Genomic DNA, 20,089 nt, shown 5'->3' with positions numbered 1-20,089 from the left:
CGTGCGAGAGAGACAGAAAATGGCGAAATTTTGAGATATACGTTTTATAGTTAGATGTAACAGGAGTGCGGATACCAAATTTGGTTGCTCTAGCTTTTATAGTCTCTGAGATCTAGGCGCTTATAGGGACGGACAGACGGACAGACAGACTCAATCGACTCGGCTATTGATGCTGATCAAGAATATATATACTTTATGGGGTCGGAAACGATTCCTTCTGGACGTTACACACATCCATTTTCACCACAAATCGAATATACCCCAATACTCATTTTGAGTATCGGGTATAAAAAGAGTGCGAATTGTCGGTTTTGGTCGGAGAGGAGGCAGCACCCGAGAGCGAGCAATGAAGCAGCCAGAAACTCGTTGTGAGAGCGCCGAAGGGAGATAAGCTGTGTCCAGGGCGGAAATCGGCAGCCTTGCGGGTGGGCGCCGAACCAGTATCTCCACACATAGCAATTTAGAAGATAAGCAAATATGATTCACATACAATTATGGTAATTGATTAAACAAAATGGTGTTTTACCGACTTTTGTTATAAAAAATATAATAATATAATATATAATTTTTTGTTACAACGAATACCCGAATGAACACCTGGCTGATATACGAAGCATACGAATTTAGTTTCACCAACTGTTGCATACCTTTAGGCAAACTTGTTCGGTAGCTAAAGGTATACTTTAAAGTCTGTAAACTCGCCAGGTAACAGATAGTAAAAGGGTTGGTTAGAGGTGGAAATGTTTCTTCAAACTGTTGATCTAAAATTGTTTTCTGTAATTGTGTTTTTGGCAAATGAAAGGGCATAGTAGTCTAAAGCGTTCCAATCAGTACCAAATATATTTAATCATACTATAAATGTGTTGCCCCGATGATATGCAGGATGCTTTGCTTGCAAAGAGACCAATAACTCAAATGACTAGATACATCCATTGTAGGATCTCTTACGATTGGCTTGGAGGATGTATTGTAGCTCTCACACATTCACATAGTATCGTGCAGTGCATTTGTGTGCGCAGACAGCATACAAAATGGAACAAAAAGTTTTACTGTTTTGGTTCCGATCACTGTTATGCTAGCAGATCACGTTCCCATGAACATAAGATATGACCTTGCCGGCTGCAGTCGACGGCTTTTTATTGGATTTTAGTATAACTCAGCTATTTTTTAGATGCCTTACAGTTTTAATTTAATCTGACTACTATATTTGGCAATCTGTATTCATTGGGAAGGCGTTAACTGTTGGGTGTTGACAGGCATGTGATAATTTCCGATTATAAATTAATAGTTGATTGAATTCTCTGACCTTTGCGCATATTTTAGATCCAAAACTGAAGCGTACAACACAGTCCGCCAATTATAGAAAAGTCTCATGATTTTCGTTTCTTTTTTAGTTTTTATTAAATTAATTGCTTTAATTTTAAATTAATTACAATTCGTACGTTTAACGCATGTTCCAAAAGGGGGCTGGGCGTCTCTTTCTTAACATTTTAGACTTTAAATTAATTTTGCCTGCTTCTGTTTATTTTTACAAGTAGTTGAAACATTTCGCTAATACACATTCGTTCGCACTTACGACAGACTAATGACTTATGTTAGGTAGTTGTTTTAAAATTAGGCAAAGGGAACGCTAAGTACTTCCTTTTAGTTTAGTATTTTACAGCGGCATCATCTCTATCGTTAGGAATTTGGAAAAACTTGTGGCTTGAAGAATAATCTTATGATCTTTTAGTTATATACATTTTGAGACGCAAGATAGGGGGAGGAAGGGGAAAAGACTTAGACTAGCTTAAAGAACTTAAAGTGCCTTCATTATCGTATTATGGTCGCGCTCTTATCGATTGGGTTGGGTTATCGGTTCAGATATTACTGGGCGGTCCCCGATGGGCGCGCTGTCCGTGTATCGTGGAACCGGGACGCGAGTGCACAATTGCATAATCGTTATCGTTATCGATTGGCATTGACCTTCGAAGTACGTTGAATGGAGTAAGTTTTGGATTTAATACAATTCATACAATACAATTGCATAGAGAAATACGAGTAGTAGTTCTAGAGAAATCTTCAAGACGGATTAGTTAGCCATGCCTTGAAACTGGCGGTTAGTTTTCGTATTGTTTTCGATCTTTTGTTCGGGAAAAAGTGGCAGCAGGAAACTTAGTTGGAGAGTTTGTTCATGTGTTAGTTAATATCGGTAGAGTTATCGACAAGTTACTATCGGTTAATTACAGTTGCAGTAGTACTAGGCACGAAATGGTTTAACATTCTCTCTCTCTCCCTCTGTTTTCGATTTTGATTTGATTTTGTTGTGTGGCTGTTGTTGGAGTAATTGTAACTGTTGCTGTTAACAAGAACAAGAACAAGAGATACGAGTACGAGTACGATACATAGAGACGCAGATACAAGATACTTTTGTTGTAGGCATGCTGTTGTTTTGTGGTGTTGTTTTGTGTGTGTGTGTGTTTGCTTGGGGCTCCCAGAAAATATATAATTTGTGAGAGCAGAGCAGAGCAGGTGTAGAATAGAGATGTACGTGTGTGTATCTGTGTGTTGGTTTGTGGAGGCAGCTTAATATCTATCAGACCTATTTGAGTGTATCGTCGAACCGCCGCTGGTATAGCCCTTGTGCGCATCCCGGCCATGCAGCGAATACCGGGAGCCATACTGGCTGCCGTGCCAGCTGCGATACGGATCGTATTCCTCGATGATCGACGGCTCCTTCTCGATTATCTGCAAAGTGTTCCATTAGCCATTATTTATCTATGCTAGCCTAAAGCGCTGAAAAACTGACCTCTGTGTTGGCACAACTGCAGCTCATGGCCGTGCAGAGGAAGATGTTCATGAGCAGCATGATTAGGAAGAGGACACCCAACGTAATGGTTAGCCAGAGCAGCCAACTGGGTCGTATGCCATCCTCGCAGCTCTGCGAGACTACTGCGCACATATAAATCAATGAATTTATAGAAATGCCATCCATTTGAAGCTGCTACTTACATCTAGCCTCTGCGGGATCCAGAACAAAGACTGTGGTGCCGGCCAGGCTGGATCCCTCCTCATTCGGGCCGAATTTCCGGGGTCCATTGCTGCCCTTGGTGAAGCCAGCCAGGGCCACATCGTTGCAATCATCGATCTCCACACAGCGACCATAGCACTGGATCACATCGCACTGAAGATGCACCTCAGAGCCTGCCGGACAAAAGAGAGAAAGAAAGTTAGGATCGCGCTTGAATCCTTAAACTGTTGGTCCTACCCTCGGGAAACTTGAACATCGAGGTGAGAGTCGCCTCGGCAGCTCTTCCATCCGCAGTGGGCACAAAGCGGCTGATAATCGTGGCATCGTAGGGGCAGCTATGGGGCGAATCCAGATCATGTATTAACTGTTTTCAGAGCTCTGTCTGAGCGAACACTTACCCGCTGTCGTCGGTGAGCTTGAGGGTGCGGTTCTTCTTGTCAAAGGCAAAGCAGTTGCCCACACGCAGGCCATAGGTATCTGAAAATAGTGGGTAATGATGGTAATGGCATGGGGGAGAGTGGTGTTAGCTGGTACCCACCATTCGGCTTGGAGAACTCGGCGCGTATCTTGTACTCGTGCCCGTAGACCGTCTCACGCACTCGATGATCGTTCTCCAGAAACTTGAGCACCACATGGGCATTGTCGTCGCTGCAATATGGTTGGAGGATGATTACACACACACACACATGGGAGACAGGGGGGTGGGAGCTAACGGTATGCCTGGGACTGCTCTATAATTACACATCTATGAGCCAGTGGCTAATTAAAAGCACAGCCAATAGACCCGAAAGCTCTGGGCCGCAGTTGCAGTTCAGTTGCAAATTCTGCAATGCTGCAATTATGCAACAATTGCCGGTTATTGCTTTGTGGGCCAGATATACGAATAACATCTATAACTATTTGTTGTGTTTGCACGATTTTTGTTAACAATTTCTTTGCTTTTGATTCCTCGTTGTTTACCGCGGGCTTAACAGAGCGCAACGTTTTGGAAAAGCCGTTTCGGATGCCATTTTTATATCCGACTTGAGCGCTGGTTTTTGCTGTAAATTCACTGAACACTTCTCTGAGAGATGGAGAGACTTGCGTAAGTCGGAGCTGGCCATTGCCACCATGCAAATGAGGCAAGAGGTAAGAGGCTCGCGAAGGTAAATTAAATTGTTTCTCATTCGCCTCAAGATGATTATCGGGGCCCCGGTCAGTCGTTTACCGTTAATTGAACTGCTGCTAAGTAAACAATAAAAAATTTGTTTGTGTTTTTTTGTAATTTTCGGAATTTCTGCGCATTTGGCCCGAACGAGGAGTGATTGAGTGAAAGAGCCCCCCTATTGTGGCCAAGAGCTTAATGGCCTTGAGTTCTAGTTCTACACATATAGAGAGGGAGAAATTGCGAACAATGACTGAGAGCAACACCTACATGCTGTGCATGGTGCCACATGCAACCCCACACACTCCATCCATGATCTACGGCCAGTCAGCACAATTTGCTCTTTTGATTCCACTTCATTTGTTGTCTGCCGACTGGCAAATCACTGGAGAACTTGGAGCACTTTGGGCTGACGGAAGCCCGACCAAAAAAAAAATTACAGGCACAGAGAGGGACTTAAGTGCAATTGTCTAGACAGGTTGGGCATTCAAAAACTTACCGAGTGTAGCCCGATTTGCCACAGGTAATCACATAAAACTTATCATCCGCCAATTCCAGTGTCTTGTGCACACGCACTGCCAGCTGAATGGATCGCTCCTCGGTGCGCTGTGGAGAGAGATTGAGGGAAAGGCCATTTAATTACTGGTTATTAAAAGCTGAAGCACCTCCAGACTCCAGAAGCGGAGCTAGGACCGATTTTGGCACTGAAACAGAAGCAACATTGTAGAAACATCTGGCCCATGGCTGCTCACGGCTGATGCTGCTTGCACTTGTGGCATGTTAATTGTCACATGATGCAATCGCCATGCAACAAGGAAATGCAAAATGCCGCCAAGTGTGACGCGTTTTCCACTTGTTTGTTTTCTCTCTAGCACTTTTCCAGATCTCCCAACTCTGTGGCTTCTTGCTGTACTTTTCACTTAATGACTGGGCCTATCACACATAGCTTTTGCAGTAATTATTTTCCATTCACTTTGAATACTCTTCATACTCTTCTATTAGCCGAAGTTGGAACTGCTCAGCGGTATGTGACTGCCGAGAATCTCTGCGCTTGGGTGGTCAAGATATCTATATCTTCATCGGTAATTGGCCCAACTTGAATTTTGTAATATTTACTAAAGCACCTGGCCTTGACCCGCAACCGAAATCGGATCTCATGTACCCCACAACAGCTTTCCATAAAAAGGTATTTTCTGATGGCTGCGAACCAAAAAACAAGGCAAAAAAAGTACAAGTTTCTTTGTCACTTCTGTGGGGGTTTACATAAGTTTTTCCGCAGCACAGCTGCCTGCCAAACTGGTTTCCATTGCCCAGTAAATAAATATACAAGTAAATGGTTATTATTTGTTTAATCGTTTGGTGGTGGTGGCCCACGCCTCTGGTGTTTACTGTATTAAATGTTTGTCAGCTCATCGGGCGAATGAGGATGTTGGTTATGGCGTTGGTTAAGGCAGTTAGCAAATAAACACAACATATCGAATCAGTTATAAATACCTCAATGGAGCAGCATCGGTATCATCGGCAGCTGCTGCTGCAATCCTCTTCAATGGAGGGGAACCATCAGTGGAGGTTGGCCAATGATGTCACAATCTGTTGGCCAACTCATGCATCACGCAGTTGCATGCCACGGCGGATGAGCTCATTATCAAGTTATTATCAAAAGCCGAGAAAATGGCAAAGTTGATTTTCCATATGCCAGACGAGAACGACTGACTGACTGACTCCCTACCATAACAACATTAACCGGGCTAAAAGTGCTTGTGAAATTGCTTGATGGCAAATTGCTAGAGTCTCTTCCCCTGCTCTAGCCATATTGCATTTGCAATTAACATTTAAATGTGTACATAATGGTGCCAGACAAAGAACCATAACAGCCATCATCAAATAATGGCTAACAATTTCTGCCTGTTGTGTGCCTGCCTGACAGCCCACTCGCCACGAAAATAGCAGAAAATAATAGCAATAATAACGTTGCGTTGGTAATAAGAAATAAGTTCAAGTACGGCCGGAGTCAGCCCACATCCAGCCACAGCAACAACATCTTGAACTCTATGTAAAAATTGTTTCTGCGGCTTTGGCATCTTGGCCATTGTCAGCGCCAATTTCATGCTCTGCCAAGTATCTGCGGACCAGAGCAAAGCCCTGAACGAGGGAGTGGGAGAGTGGGAGGCAGGAGGAGTGGATAGTGCAGTCTGTGGCCAAGGTCAGACAAGGCTGGTGGCTGCAGGCATTTCGAGAGCAATTAAAGGCAAACGAAAATATTTGCCAAGAAATAGAATCAAAATTGCCGCAGCAGACAAAACATTCTTTTGACACAAATTCCACGCACAGGCAGCCCCACAACAACAACAACAACAGCTTGGAATGCTGTCAAAGTCGAAGCGTGGAAAGCCGTGTCTGGGCATGTGAACTCACAGTCTGGGCCCCAGTCTCAGTCCCAGCCACAGCCACAGCTCCAGCCACAGCCCCGACCTGCAGCTAAAACTAGACGCCGGCGCACACGCTGCCACGGCACTCCCAGAGATACATACTCTACTCGTGTATACGGATACTTATGTACGTGAACATATAAAAATAAAATCCAAGCTACGATAAGCGTGATTTAATTTTATGGGGGACCTCCCTTTTTTTTCTTTTTCTTTAGACAAACGGAAGGTGGGCCCCGGCCCAGAGAAGAAGATCCTGAATCTTCCCCCAGCATCGAATGCGGGGCCCTAGTTCTAGAGTGAGAGAGAGAGAGAGAACAGAAATTGGGATCGGTCGGTGCGATTTGACATTGCAATTAATAATGTTGTATGTGCTTGTACTTATAAACATGATGCGGACTGCCCTGCCCCCTGCCCTGCCCTGCCCCCTGCCCGGCCCCCTGCCATCCGGGGCCCTGCGGATAATTTGCATTTCAACGAAAAGCATAGGGTAGATGCAAGGTATGGCGCATAGCGTATCTATATGGGATGACTATGGCTAATGCGATTTGCCTTTGTCTGGGATTGTTCGAGCTCGAGTTCGAGTGCGTGTAGCAGACCCACACGGAATTGCAGTCCGTCGCCTGTCAACGCCAGTGATGCACGTAGGATTAAACTTGATTTTTATTGCCATCGTTACTATATAGACTGACGACCAGTGCAGCATTGAAGCAGCAGTCCACCGTCTTGGTGATTTGCGTTGATTTGGGGCCAAGACTCCGTATAGGCGGTCTCAAATTTATGCGCATGCGTGCCCTTTTTGGCCATACAAGGTCTCTGCTGTTCTCTGCTGCTCTCAGGTTCTCTTCCATTCTCTCTCACTCTCGTTAAAGTTGAAAAACTGTTGCTTGTTGCCGCTGCTTTTGGCGGTTTTCCAGCTGCCAGCGATTGCCTAACAATTCACAGTTGGTGATTTTTTCGGTTAGGGGCTTTTCCACTAGCTGTCTGCCTCAATTTTGGTGGTAATTTTTGCAAATTATACTCAATGGCTGGCCAAATTAACTTGCCATTTAGCAGGCGTGGGGCGACAAACGAAAGACTTAGGCAACGAACTTGCTGGCCGTGTGATTACCAATGAGGAAATGCTATTATGGAGATGGCTAGAATGTACTCCAAGTATGCACTTCTGGATCTTCGATTATGCCTCGTTTAGTGAGTGATTAATTTGGTATTTGGTTAGGGAAGCGGTGAACGGTTATGCTTACATTGCTTCCACTCACGTTGCTGACCAGAATGCCGCAATAGTCGCTGGCTCCCTGCTTGGCCCACAGGTTGAGGCTGAAGGCCACCGCATCGCTGCCGTCGCCCATCGCCATGCAGGCCGGAGTGCGAAAGTCCCGGGCGTGCACGGCGCCCGTGTAGCCGGAGTTCACCTTCACCTTGATGTTCATCGTGCCCGCCTTGCAAGTGGCCGTCACATGTGGGGCAAATTCGCCGGGCGACGCCGCCGGTTCCTGTGTGGCAGCCTGTAATGGTAACAAAAAAGCATAGATTTCGATGAGATTCTTTTGGTTAATAACTTTGACCTGGTTTCTGGACCCTGGGAACAAACGCACATGGTCAGAAAATTAACGCCAACTCATGGGACAAGCAAATACCACAAAAGAAGCAGCAAAAGCAGAAGCAGCCGCAGCGAAAGAGGAAAATTCAAATTAATTTTAAAAGGTAAACCAAAGAGTCGGCCAGAGTCGCAATTAATTGCAAAAAGGTAAAGGCAAAAGGCAACAGAACCCAGAGATTGCTTTAGAACTTTGGGCCAACAGAGCTGCCAATGTTCTGCACGTTTTGGGTCAGCTCCAGCCCCAGTCGTTCCTCCGTCGCGCACTGTCAAAGGCATTTGGCTCTAAGATAATTTATTGGCATGCTCGACTTGGGCTGCTGTCGCTCTGTCGTGATAATTGAATTTGTGCTCCAGCTTTGGGGCCACAGAACGTTAGGGAACGGCGGCTATAGCGACTGTGGATGGTGGACTGTAGGCGCTAGATAAGCAGCACAAAAGTTAAGTAAGTCATGTCATGACAATCGCCGAGACGCCGTGCCGCCTTTGTGGTCCAGCTACAGCCAGAGCCACAGCCACAGCCGGCCCTCGGGCCCTGGCCAAGTCAGAGCCGAATCTCTATTGAGAATGTACCGGGCGAAAGGCCTTTGATTTATATTTACTTTCGAAATGGTGCAGCCAATCTGCCCTTCGGCTCGGCTTAGCTCTGAGCCTCGCAAAAATAAAATATGAAATTTTGTGCAGTCATTAAAGCAATTAATTTTCCAGTCAATCCTTTCTGGCTGGCTCTCTGGCTCGCTGGCTGGCTGGCTACTGTGCGTCAAGTGAAATGCAGCCGGATGACCCAGTTCGATCCGTTGTCGCTGTCAGAGCCAGAGCCAGAGTCAGAGCCAAAAACATGTTGGCCAGTGTGCCACTTTCTATGGCAACTAGAACATCCACTTTGCATGCCATCAACAATTTATTGTATCTCAATGCGCGGGCCACTTTGTGCCAAAGAAGAGACAATGAAAGGCCCGCGATGGCGGACAGACCCATATCCAGCACCGATCAGGAGTTCAATGCGCCGAGCACACGTTCGAGGGTCACATGAGAGTCTGCTGGGTCTGGCCTGGGCCTGGGCCTCGGTCTGGGCCTGTTCCCTCTAGCTGTGGCTGCAACTCCAGTGCCGATCCAACTCCCATGACAATTTGTCGCTCGGCAAAATGCAATTGTTTTGCATGGATTTTTGCCAACTGCGACTGCAACTGCAGTCAATTAAAATAGTTTTTGCATGCTCGTTTCACTATCGTTTCGGAGCGGCGGCGGCGGCGACGGCGGCGACGGCGGCTTGTTAAAATAGCAAACAAAATTTTTAACAGCATTTGCCTTTTGTATTATGCAACACGCTCTGATTGTGTTTGGACTTTCCATGGTGGAAAAATACAAACCGAAACCGAAACACAATTAGACACTTGCGCTGCCAGTCACGCCATGGCCAATGAGCCATCTGATTTTGATGGATTTCCTCAGAGCCGAAAGCCCCGCAGGACACTCGCGCTAATGCTGGCTAATGTCTGCAAAGTATGGCCCAGTGATTTTTCAACGAAATTCCTATTCGAGCGCATGTAAATCGTATCTGAAAATCGAAACGTAGGCCCCCAAAGCCAGGCACAGCTGGAGCCAGAGCTGACTGACTGGCCAGGATCATTAAGTGGGACCAGGCGGTTGCCTACCGCTGATTTATATGCCTGCAAGGGGTCAGGCCATAAACCAAAAGTGTTCGGCCCGGCCTCGCCGCATTTAGCCATTTTAACTATTAAACCAAGTGACGTGAGCAATTAGTACAGGAGAGTCCGGTCCGGGTTCCATTCCACTCGGGCTGCTCTTTCGCAGAGGCAATTAGCTGTTTAAGAATGACAAAACCGCAGACTTGATGTGAGAAATGGGGTTCGCAGTAGTGGGCAAAAGACCGACAGCAATATGCTCTGCACTTGGCACAACAAAGCATCAGAGACATTAAGCGGATGCTGTTAGGCCATAAGACTTTATGGGTCTTCTTTCCCTCGGTTCGGCAGTAACTTTAATGGCGGATTTTTATTGAATTTATTCAACGATTTTTATTCCTTTTAAGTGGGTCATTAAAAGACTTCCCAACGTCATTTTTGGCTGCAGTTGTGCCACAACTTTTCCAACAATTTATCGAGCCAAAGAATTTCGAATGTTTTGCTAGACAAATCCTGTATTATTGTCATTTTTCTGGCCCGATCACCCTTTCGCAGGGCAATTAAATCACAAATGATTGTGATTTATGTGGACAACTAATTTAACTCAATTTAGGGGGCTCCCTTGGCTCCCTGGCTGGCTGGCTGGGTGTGTTTCCTTTATGCCCATTTTGGCACAACCTGAACATTTCGCAAGAGTTGTGGCTTTTTTTATTGTCTTCTGTTTGGGGTTTTTTGTTTAGAGCGATACAATCGCCAAAGTCTTAGTGCAGCTGCGCGCATTCACGTGGCTGGTCGAACAGATTGGCGAACATATTCCGATCGCATAGAGTCAACAAAAAACATGTGCAACAAGCTCCGATTAGAAGCGAAAACAAAACTCGTGCATAACAAAGGGGTGGGAAGGGAGGGGGGAAGGGAGGGGGCTCTCAACATATTTCGCGTGCATTTGAATTTCCGCTATGTGGCGCTCGAGCAATAAAGCTCGGCTCAAAGTAAATTATAACATAAGGCCGAGTCGAGCCAAAGCCGGGCCAGGCCAAGCCTCGGATAGCGTCTAAGCCCCAGCTGGGCCCAGAGTCCAGCTCTGTATCTCCGTCTCCGACTGCGGCTGATTGCAAATTGTCACGGTATTTTCGCTGGCAGCGCATAAATTGCCGTTTAACTCGCATTACAGTCCAGCCAGTTGGTAGGAGAGCGGGCAGCACCGAGACGTGGCCGGAACGTGGCCGGGGACATCGGGTATTTATGTTTAGTGCTGGCTTTTTTGGACAGAGCTTGAGCTTGAGATGGAGCTGCGACTGGGACTGGGGCTGGGACTGGCCAAAAGCTTAATGAAGCTGACAGAGTCGAAACTCGTTCCGAGCTTTGGCTGATTATATAATGCAGACAAGCGACCAACTGACAGCTGAAAGGGTTTTCTTACGGTTTTATCTACTACCCATCGGGCTTTTCGGGCTCGCCTAGGGTTCAACAATAACGAAAAGGAGAAAAGCAGCCACCAATTAATGTCGCCGTGGCTTCAATTAAATTTCAATTGCCGGCGCGCTTTTCCATTGATGTTCTGACGCGCTAATGCCATGGCACGTCTCGAACTTGGACTCCACCTGCGACTCCACCTCTGCACGTTCTGGCGGTACCCCCTTTCAGCACTCGGGTCACTTCTGAGGCTTCTCATAATGAAACGCTGTCGTACCACTAATATAATAATAAGCACTTGTCTGTCTCTCCCTATCTGCCCCTTTGTTGGCCATACCGAAGAGCAATCAATAGAAAAAGCTTGGTAACTTCTTCAAAACAAATTGTCGAACAGCATTCCAACGGAGACCTTTGCGGGTTATTTATGTACCTGATTAAACGGCGTCGCTCGAAGTAGCCCTCAATACCATGTACCATGTTTCGTTTTAATGGTTATCTTCCATATGTTTTGCCAGGCAATTATGCTAAGTACTTTCTTTTCTTGGCCAAACAAGGGCTGGCAATGTTTTGAGAGCTTTCTTTAAGTGAATTAGCCTTCTTTTTGGTCCCCAGATGCCGAAAGTTCTTCAATCTCTTTGTAATGCCCATTAATCAGAGGTTTAAATGGTAGAAGAGATGGAAATCGGGTGAGATTGAGGTGAAGGTTTTGGGTTGGCGCCGCAGTTTTCAACTTTCATTGCCCCAAAATGTTAGGGGCTCGATTTACACCTGAGTCATCTTTCGGTGGATTCAAATAATAGCTAATCGTGATTTTGACTTGTCACACTTTCTTTGACCATCGCCTTAATTGCTGTCAAATGTTGGCTTTGCACGAAAAACCCATTCGCAGAGTTTTCCCAGAAACAGAAACACAGCCCACAATCGGTCTGCAATTTTCATAAATGTGCACTTTCCATGCGCATCATTTTGCCCGGAGAGAATTTGAAAGGAAATTCCGCCAGAAACATAGGCACAGAAAACCTGGCCAAATGAAACTTTCTGGCCAATGACAGTCGGGAGTCGGCAGTCGGCAGTCGACGTGCACCGCCAGCAGCAGCAGCAGCAGAACAGGGAAATAGTTTTTCCCATTAGTTTCAAATAAAACCTACTTTTACCGGTGAGGCCGAAGCTGGAGCAGAGCCAAAACAAAGGTTGGAAAAACAATTGCTAAAGTGTTGTTGCTGGGAGCGGGTCGGTGAGTGACAGCAGGCTGGGAGCCAAGCAGAGCAAACCAGACCACATCGGTGTGGGATTGCAATGTGAGAGCAACAATGCAAGTTAATCAAATAATGAAATGTGCTAACCCAAGTCCAACAAAAGAAAGAACTTTCTCCGTGCTGGCTGCTGATGACCCAATATGCCAAACACTTTTGCATAAATTTTAATGGATTTCACGCTACACTTGATCGAAATAATTTGCACGGCGAAATCAACGCGGCGTTAAATTGCGTCAGCCTCCGGAGTGGCTGGAATTGTATATATACTATATATATAGACCAATTTTCGTGGTCAGTTGACATAAACACACAACTTTGTGGGCCATTTCCTTTCGGCGAGAGAATTATGACCAGGGGAGTGGAATCTAACAGCGGGCCACACTCGATCTAATGGCCGCAGACTGAGACTCCGACTCCGACTCCGACTCTATCTCAAGCGACCAACGGCTTCCTGTCCAGCAGACACAGATACTACTAACCCACTGCTGAGGTTGCGTGCAGCGACCAAACTGGTTGCTCTTCTAATTGCCCCAGTCGTGGCTGCGTTCCGAGTATGACAACCAGCCCATTCGGGGACCAGGTCCATGTCCAGGTATTGCACTCCATTGCATCCGATATTTGTGGTCAATATGCATGGGGCTTGGTTATATTTTCTGTTAATTGGAGCATAATGACTGAGAGCTTAAGCCGATATTCATTGGCATGCTGCGGTTATCGGCGGCAGACAAAAAAACGTATCTGCTGATAGCTCTTCCAGAGTTGGAGAGAAGCTCGGCCAACTGTATCTGCCACAAACCGTTAGCCCTACTCACACTCGTCGAGAAGAAAACAAAAACTAAATACGGCATAATAAAACAAGAATTTCATTGAAATGGCCCCCGACAATCAGCCAGTTTGTTGTCTAAGTCTTTTGTCTAGCAGCTTTGCTGCTGGTGCCTCATCTCAGGTTCTAAGAAAAACACATGCCACTGCGGCATAGTAAACAATGAATCATATTTTTGAGTACATTCATATGCGTATCAAAGGTTTAAGTGCCTGCAGGCCACCGCAGCAGGGGGAAACGAGGGGTAAGACTGGTGTGTGTGGGGCACTTCAATTGGCTTTGGCAGCGGCTGTGAAGCACGTGCTTGTCAGTCAAGAATGGCTTTTGCGGTTTATTTTGATACACTATACAAGAGTGGCTAAGACAAGTGGTTGATAGCTCAAGTTGGTCTCCAAATTATGCATATTTCAACCACCAAAGAATTAACTATGTGAATCGAAGGGGAAATATGTGTTTTAACCTGCCTTAAAACTACTTTCCTGCCGTTCCAACCCATGTAGCCCTAAAATCTCTTTCCCTTTCAGAGTATTGAGCGTTTCTGTAATCGAAAAACTGTATCTTTTGGCCAGAAGCCGCAGGCCAACACGGACTACCTGCGGTCACATTCAACGCGTCATTTTGTGGCCAAATACGCAAGATTCATTCTTTTCAGATTTGTTGTGCTTTATATAAAGAAAGACAGAAACGTAAATCGCTGTTTGACTGTTTGGCTGCCTGTTGGTGGGTTGTTCTCGCCGCTGCTGATCGTTGTCTTATATGGCGGCTGGCAGTCCAAAGCCATGACGACATTGTTCATTATACATACCCCAACCCATACATATATTGCCATATATTCATATTGTATTGGATGGCATCGAGAGAATTAGCATATTTCAGCTCACTTCTTGTTTGTGTGCGTTGACATTGAAACCGATTTTAATGGCCCGTAAACAACAACAACAATAATAATAGCCGCCTGGCCATGACAGTAACAACAAGTACACGCACTCACTAATATGCAAGTCAATATTTAGCCACGAACAAAAAAAGGCGCCAATTAAAATGAGTTATACTCTGGGCTAAGGCTAATTTTGGGCATCTCTATGTCAAGTCAAGTGTGTGTCGAGCATATTAATGGCCGAAGAAAATCCCATTGGGTTAACCGAAAAGGGCACAAGTTCATTTATTGTTTAATGAGTGTGAAAAGCAGACTGGCAGCTCCAAAAGTACCGTAAGCCAGAGCTAAGTTTCAGTTTTAACAGATACTTAACACGCACCCATACAGAGAGGATTACTTTCGCACACACACACACACACAGTGCCTTTGGGCCACTGCATCATCATCATCAACATCATCATCATGATGATCATCATCCCAGAAACATCATCTCCAACGCCAAGAGACTGCGTTTTGTTTGCCGTGGCTGTTATGCTTCAAGGTTTTGTGAGTTTTGCATTAACTGAAAAAGCCAACTGAAACCAAGATGGCCAAGTAGTTGTTGTTTCTGTCTGAGGCCGAGTGCCTGCCAAGCCCAAAGAGCGTATTTTGACGCCTACACCGCCAGCCCCGGCCGCAGTCCCGGCCTCAGTCCCGGCCCCAGCCCCGTTCCCGGCATTTTATGATGTCATTCGCCAGCGGCCGCTGACTTTAAGGAATAGTTCAACATACCCGTTATCATTTTGAGCCGTAAAGCGGAAAGATATGTAGATATAAGAGGGCGTTTTATTGAAGTTTGAAAAGCAAAGTGTAAAGAAATCAATTAGGCGATCCATATCCATATAAATGATAGACAAAGTTGCTTATTGAAAGGTTTATAGAGGTATACAAAAAAGTGCATTCTAAGGGTACCACTATAATTGATTGCTTTGAACTAATTGAACACCAAAAATCCGGGAGGGAATAACAGCAAAGTCATAGGGAGAAGAGCTCCTCATGATGTAGAAATTACTGTCTTTATAGGATTTTTGTGTACATTTTCAGCCGAGTTTATATGCAAAAAGCATCTCCCTCGAAGGCTTTTCCAATATCCCAATGAATAATTTGCCGAAGAAACTTTCTTTTGTACTCCGGCTGGGGGCAAAATGATATATGATTTGTAATTCCCTCAACTGCGAGCTATACCTAGCATTTTAGTAAAGACCCCAATACCCAATCTAGACTTGAACCAATTTCAATTGATGCCAAGCCCTGAAAGCCAGTCAGGGCAGACTGCTCTCACTCTGATGGATTTGTGCCATTTCATAGGAAAAACTGAAATCAAACCAAACCAAATCAAAACTGAAACCAAAACCGAAAAGCATTCCTGAAGCGCTCACGAACAATGGAAGAGGGGTTAGGGTTGGGGGACAGGGTGGGCGGGGGCACATAGTACAGAGTTGGGTAAAAGTTAAGATATCGGTCAGTGGCACATTCGGAGTGGCAGCAGAACCGAGGGCCACTAAGCCTGCCAGCCTGCCCGCTGAGTTATAGTTATGGCGATGGCGATGGCGATGGCAATTGCTATTGATAAACTGGCCCAGCTGCAGTCATTGTGGAGTTCATTAATATGTCTGCCCTGGAAAATTGCCGTGGAAAATTCACAGAGCCGAACCAAGTCGCCATGAAAATGGGGTGCACAGTGGAGAAGCAGAGATGGAGAAAGACAGACACAGAGGGCCCGCAGTTAACCTCGTTTTCATGGCTATAGCTGGGCCCCCAAGAACATTATTGTATGCAAATGAAAAGTGAAATGTCCAGAAAGTGGTCTAATTATCTTTCACTCGGCTGTACACTTACCTGTCCGGCCAGCAGTAGGATCAGGGGCAGGAGCAGCAGCGTGGAGGCATTGGGCCCAGGCCCAACAGTTTTTGGCCTTTGTATCATCGTGAGGCGCGTTCGTTGCCCGAGTCTTTTGTTTGGACAGGAGGTGCTGGTCGAGGCGTCGCTGTATCCTTTTGGGCAACTGGAAAAACCCACTCGTTTATCAACCAATTGAGCAATTGTGCAAATTGTTTGGCTTTGATTATGGCTAATTTCATGCAGCTCACGCAGTTGTCAGTCCGTCAGTCAGTCAGTCAGTCGGCAGCTGCATTCCAGCAAAAGTCACTCGCAAATTACTCATCCACCGATGGGCATGAGTCAACGTAACTATGTGGAGAACAATAATTAAGTTGAACCCAACTGAAAACGGATCTGTTAACCTATAGTATTTCTCTGCGGCTGCGGTTTATCGCCTCGTTTTCATCTACTCGACTGCTGCATTTTCAAGATGATTTCGAGATTTTTGTGGCTTTCGGGGCATAACTTTCTAGGAAACTTTTAAGTACGGAAACGTGACACAAGTGCATCAGTTTTCTATTTCTAATCTTTTAATATGCTCTCTCCATCTGGGGAGTTTCCTCTCCGAACGCATCTACCTCTCTCACGTACTCTGATTTCTTTATCCCGCCAAGACGACCCCGACCCTATTGATCTGTGTCTAATAAGCCGCCCGTTTACTGGGAAAAAAGGTTTCGCAAATGGTTTCGAATGAAACAATGAGTCGGAATGCTGAAAACAAGTTTGTTCAAAATATATATTTGTCCGGCAAACTGACATTGCTGAGAGCAGAGCAGATTGGAGGCTCTCGCTTACGTCATTTGCTCGAAAAACGACAATAAAGCAATGTCCAAAGACTAACAATTATTGGAATGTGACATTTATGCTTGAAGTGGACTTGGATAAAGATTCGAAAATGTTCAAAATATATGTTTTACTTTGATTTCTATGTTTTTTTAGTGCCCAAAATTATTTATTACCCAAACATGTGATTTATGACAATAAATTCGAGCGGAAATGGCCAACACACACCCACACGAACATACGAGCACCTGGTCACACACACACATATGTATTCTCTAAATAACTCACAAATTAAAACATTTTTTTATGCAACCTCAGCCACAATATGCAATACTCGCTCTAGGCAAAAGCTTTCAGCAAAAACTTAGTCATTTTTATTAAACAAAAAAAAACAACTAACTTAAGCTGAGGAGAGCCAGAGCAACTAAGAGAGCGATAACCAGCCGAAGAGAGTCGTCTCTTAAGAGAGACAGATTCTCGCAGATTCGTGCAAATTCCCAGCGCTCTAAAATTATTCCATTTAAAGTTCAACTTTGGAAATATTCAGGAAACAAAACCGCTTGAAATTATCCATAATCAGCCACAATTTTATATGTTTAAACATTTATTTATTTAGATATGTTTTTTTGGGTTCACTTTGGAGGGTTCGCTCTCGTTGGAGGTTTCAGTTTTTCGCTGCTCTTTTTTAGAGACACGTGAAAACAAGTTTTATGCAACAGCTTATTGTTTACTTATTGTGGGGGTTTTTTTTGTTTGCTTGTTGCTCATTTTGTATGTTATTGGAATGGCTAAGATCAGCTACCTCTGCTGGCACTGTGGCTGCTGACTTGGCTAGAACTATAAAACGCGTAAACTGGAAAGAACTCTGAATGAAATGCACTGCTATATGCTCCGCTTGACACGTTGGACTCGACTGAACGGATCGAGGGTTTGTTGGCAACTGAAACTGGCAACGTGCTGGCTCTGAGCCAAGCTTTGCTGCTCTTTAGCTTCATTTTCAGCTTCGCTGCTTGTTTTGTTTTCTTTTTTCCCGACGCTCTTTCTCTCTCTCTCTCATTCTTTTTGGTCACATCTTTCGTTTGTTTTTGCCGTTTCCTCTGTGGCTGGTCGTTTGGCATAGTGCTGCCAGATCGCTGGAAAAAGGTTTTCAAACTGCAGCCTTGGCGCTCTGGCCTGAGCCGAGCCCCTTTTCCACCACAGTTTTTATCACTTGCTGATAAAAAGGAAAGCCATGTGCGTGTGCATCTGTGTGTGTGTGTGTGTTTGGGGTGGTTGCTGGCGTTTGTAGCGTAACGCAGACTTCAATGAATCGATACGCCCGAGTCTCCATGCGACTCATGCGCAGTAGCTCCAAAGGGGATGGCCAGCAAGAGAGCAGCCAGTGTTGGTTAACTGACCATAAATAACGGTACTTTACGAGGTTTTTTGTTATTTATTAATTTAAAGTTAATGTATTTAAGGTATACATTATTTAATTCCATTAAATTATTTAAATTCCATTTTTAAATTTCCATTTAAAAATTTAGTTACATTACCACAATTGTTACTCTCTCTATTTAATCCCTCTCCTGCTCGCGCTCTCTCTCTCTCTCTCTCTCTGGATGGACTCACATGCCTTTACGCTCATTTTCCGTTTGGTGGGAAATTCTTATACAAAAAACCCAATTCGCTGCTCAGTGAAAATTTCATCACCGTCGTCGACAGTTCAGCCAACACCAATTTGCTCTCAAAATTCCAAGGCGCAGACTTGTCTTTAAAATTTTGTCCAAAAATATCATTTGTGTTCACTTTTGATCTTTCCCAAAAACAGCATTAAAGTTTGCTCCACAACTCCAGTGAGACTTTGGCGCATTGCAAACGGAATTCGTGGCCAGGAAAATTCTATTGGTAAAAAGTGCAACTCAAACTCGAACGAAAGAACTGCCAAAAAAATCGAAACACGGCTAAAGAAAAATACTTGTATAAAATTTCTGTATCAGCCAGTCAGCGTTGTTTGTACGGAGGACTATCTCTGTGTGTGTGTGCGTGAGTGTGTATTTTTGTGTGTATGTGCATGTGAATTAGTGTGCGTCTGTGTTTGTACGTGATAAGCGTAGACAGACGCCGTAACAACAAAACGGCGGAGCCCCAGCCCGGGGCCCAGAGGATAGAAGAGGCAACATGGCTTTATTGAATGACAAGTAAAACAAAAAGCGAGCGGGCCAACAACAACGTGACTTAGCCGACGATTAAAGCCTTCTGCGGAGTACGCAACCTGCTAACCCACAAACCCACTGCCAGCAGGGGTCCCGTGGGTGGTTTTAATACAGCTAATTGTTGGGGAAAAAAATAATAATTAATATCCCAGATCCGCACACAGCAAACGAGAGAAAACTATTTAAAACTGCCCGCAGAAAAGTATGCAACGGAAAATTGTTTGGGGTTTTGTGGGGGGACTCTATGTGGAGCGACAATTTTGTGGTAGGCTGCGCAAGTCTTTGACCCCAAAACGTCGAGGAAGAGTCAGGCAGAGCTAAACTTTAGACGAGTCAGAGAATCAAAACAATTTGCGTGTTGGCTAACAGTCACACCATCTATTCCCTGGACTCCCCGACTGCGACGCCCAGACTTGATGCAGAGTTGACATATTTAATTACCATCGAAAAGACATTAAGCCCTGTTTTATGACGGGCCAACGCACAGTCAGCTCGGCAGCAACTCGAAAGGAAATGCCGCACGAAAATGGGTTAAACATAGCTCCAGGGGGGGCTCCGACTCCGGTTGTGGCTTCCTCTTCGGAAAACGACTCTTTCGCTGGCTTTCCTTTTCCCCATTGCAGTTTATATAACTACACAGTTGACAGTAATGCAGCGGCTTAAGCTGCAGTCCAAAGGAGAACTTTAATTTCGCCCTGACGTTGATGGATTGCGGTGGCTGACTGAGTTGAACCCGACACCAAATAACCCCAGAACCCGCTCGACCAGAGGTTAAGCCATTCCATAAAGTTTTTTTATCCAGCACAGATTTGTGCTGGCTACCAAAAAGTTGCGGGCCAACAGCCCAGAAGCACTTCAGGCCACACTCCACAAAAGTGGATGCGGGGCAAAGAAGAAACATAACTGAACAGGACCGAGAGCCGTGCACCGAAAACCGAGAACCGACAACCGAGAACCTCAACACGTTACTGTGATTATTAATTCAAAAAGTTTTCA

The 20,089-nt window shown here is 45.2% G+C and overlaps 1 protein-coding gene across 3 annotated transcripts; it reads right to left on the bottom strand.

The window, feature by feature from the left end:
* Window positions 1-1,376: 1,376 nt before the first annotated feature.
* Window positions 1,377-17,851, bottom strand: LOC108157405. Of its 3 annotated transcripts, none has more exons than XM_017289448.2 (11): window positions 17,701-17,851; window positions 16,074-16,239; window positions 7,825-8,085; window positions 4,654-4,760; window positions 3,549-3,658; window positions 3,409-3,487; window positions 3,248-3,345; window positions 2,992-3,183; window positions 2,789-2,928; window positions 2,582-2,727; window positions 1,377-1,965 (listed from the first exon to the last, which is right to left on the bottom strand). In XM_017289448.2, the coding sequence occupies exons 2-11, from the start codon at window positions 16,158-16,160 to the stop codon at window positions 1,860-1,862; spliced, it is 1,326 nt and encodes a 441-aa protein (XP_017144937.2). In that variant the 5' UTR covers window positions 16,161-16,239; window positions 17,701-17,851; the 3' UTR covers window positions 1,377-1,859. The 3 variants fall into 3 exon arrangements, with proteins under 3 accessions (XP_017144937.2, XP_017144939.1, XP_017144936.2); XM_017289450.2 differs by having other exon boundaries at window positions 2,789-2,931; window positions 7,840-8,085; XM_017289447.2 differs by having other exon boundaries at window positions 2,789-2,931; window positions 17,701-17,850.
* Window positions 17,852-20,089: the final 2,238 nt, after the last annotated feature.

The sequence above is a fragment of the Drosophila miranda genome, chromosome 2, assembly GCF_003369915.1.
Source record: "Drosophila miranda strain MSH22 chromosome 2, D.miranda_PacBio2.1, whole genome shotgun sequence".
Classification (NCBI taxonomy): Eukaryota; Metazoa; Arthropoda; class Insecta; order Diptera; family Drosophilidae; genus Drosophila; species Drosophila miranda.
The sequence above is the reverse complement of the archived record's forward strand: the minus strand, read 5'-3'. Positions and strand labels throughout refer to the sequence as shown.

Coding starts and splice junctions, on each gene's coding strand:
- LOC108157405 (XM_017289447.2), bottom strand. CDS start 16,160: ATGATACAAAGGCCAAAAACTGTTGGGCCTGGGCCCAATGCCTCCACG. Junction 3,488..3,548: donor CGAGTTCTCCAAGCCGAATG/GTGGGTACCAGC, acceptor CACTATTTTCAG/ATACCTATGGCCTGCGTGTG. Junction 2,728..2,788: donor GCAGTTGTGCCAACACAGAG/GTCAGTTTTTCA, acceptor AACACTTTGCAG/ATAATCGAGAAGGAGCCGTC.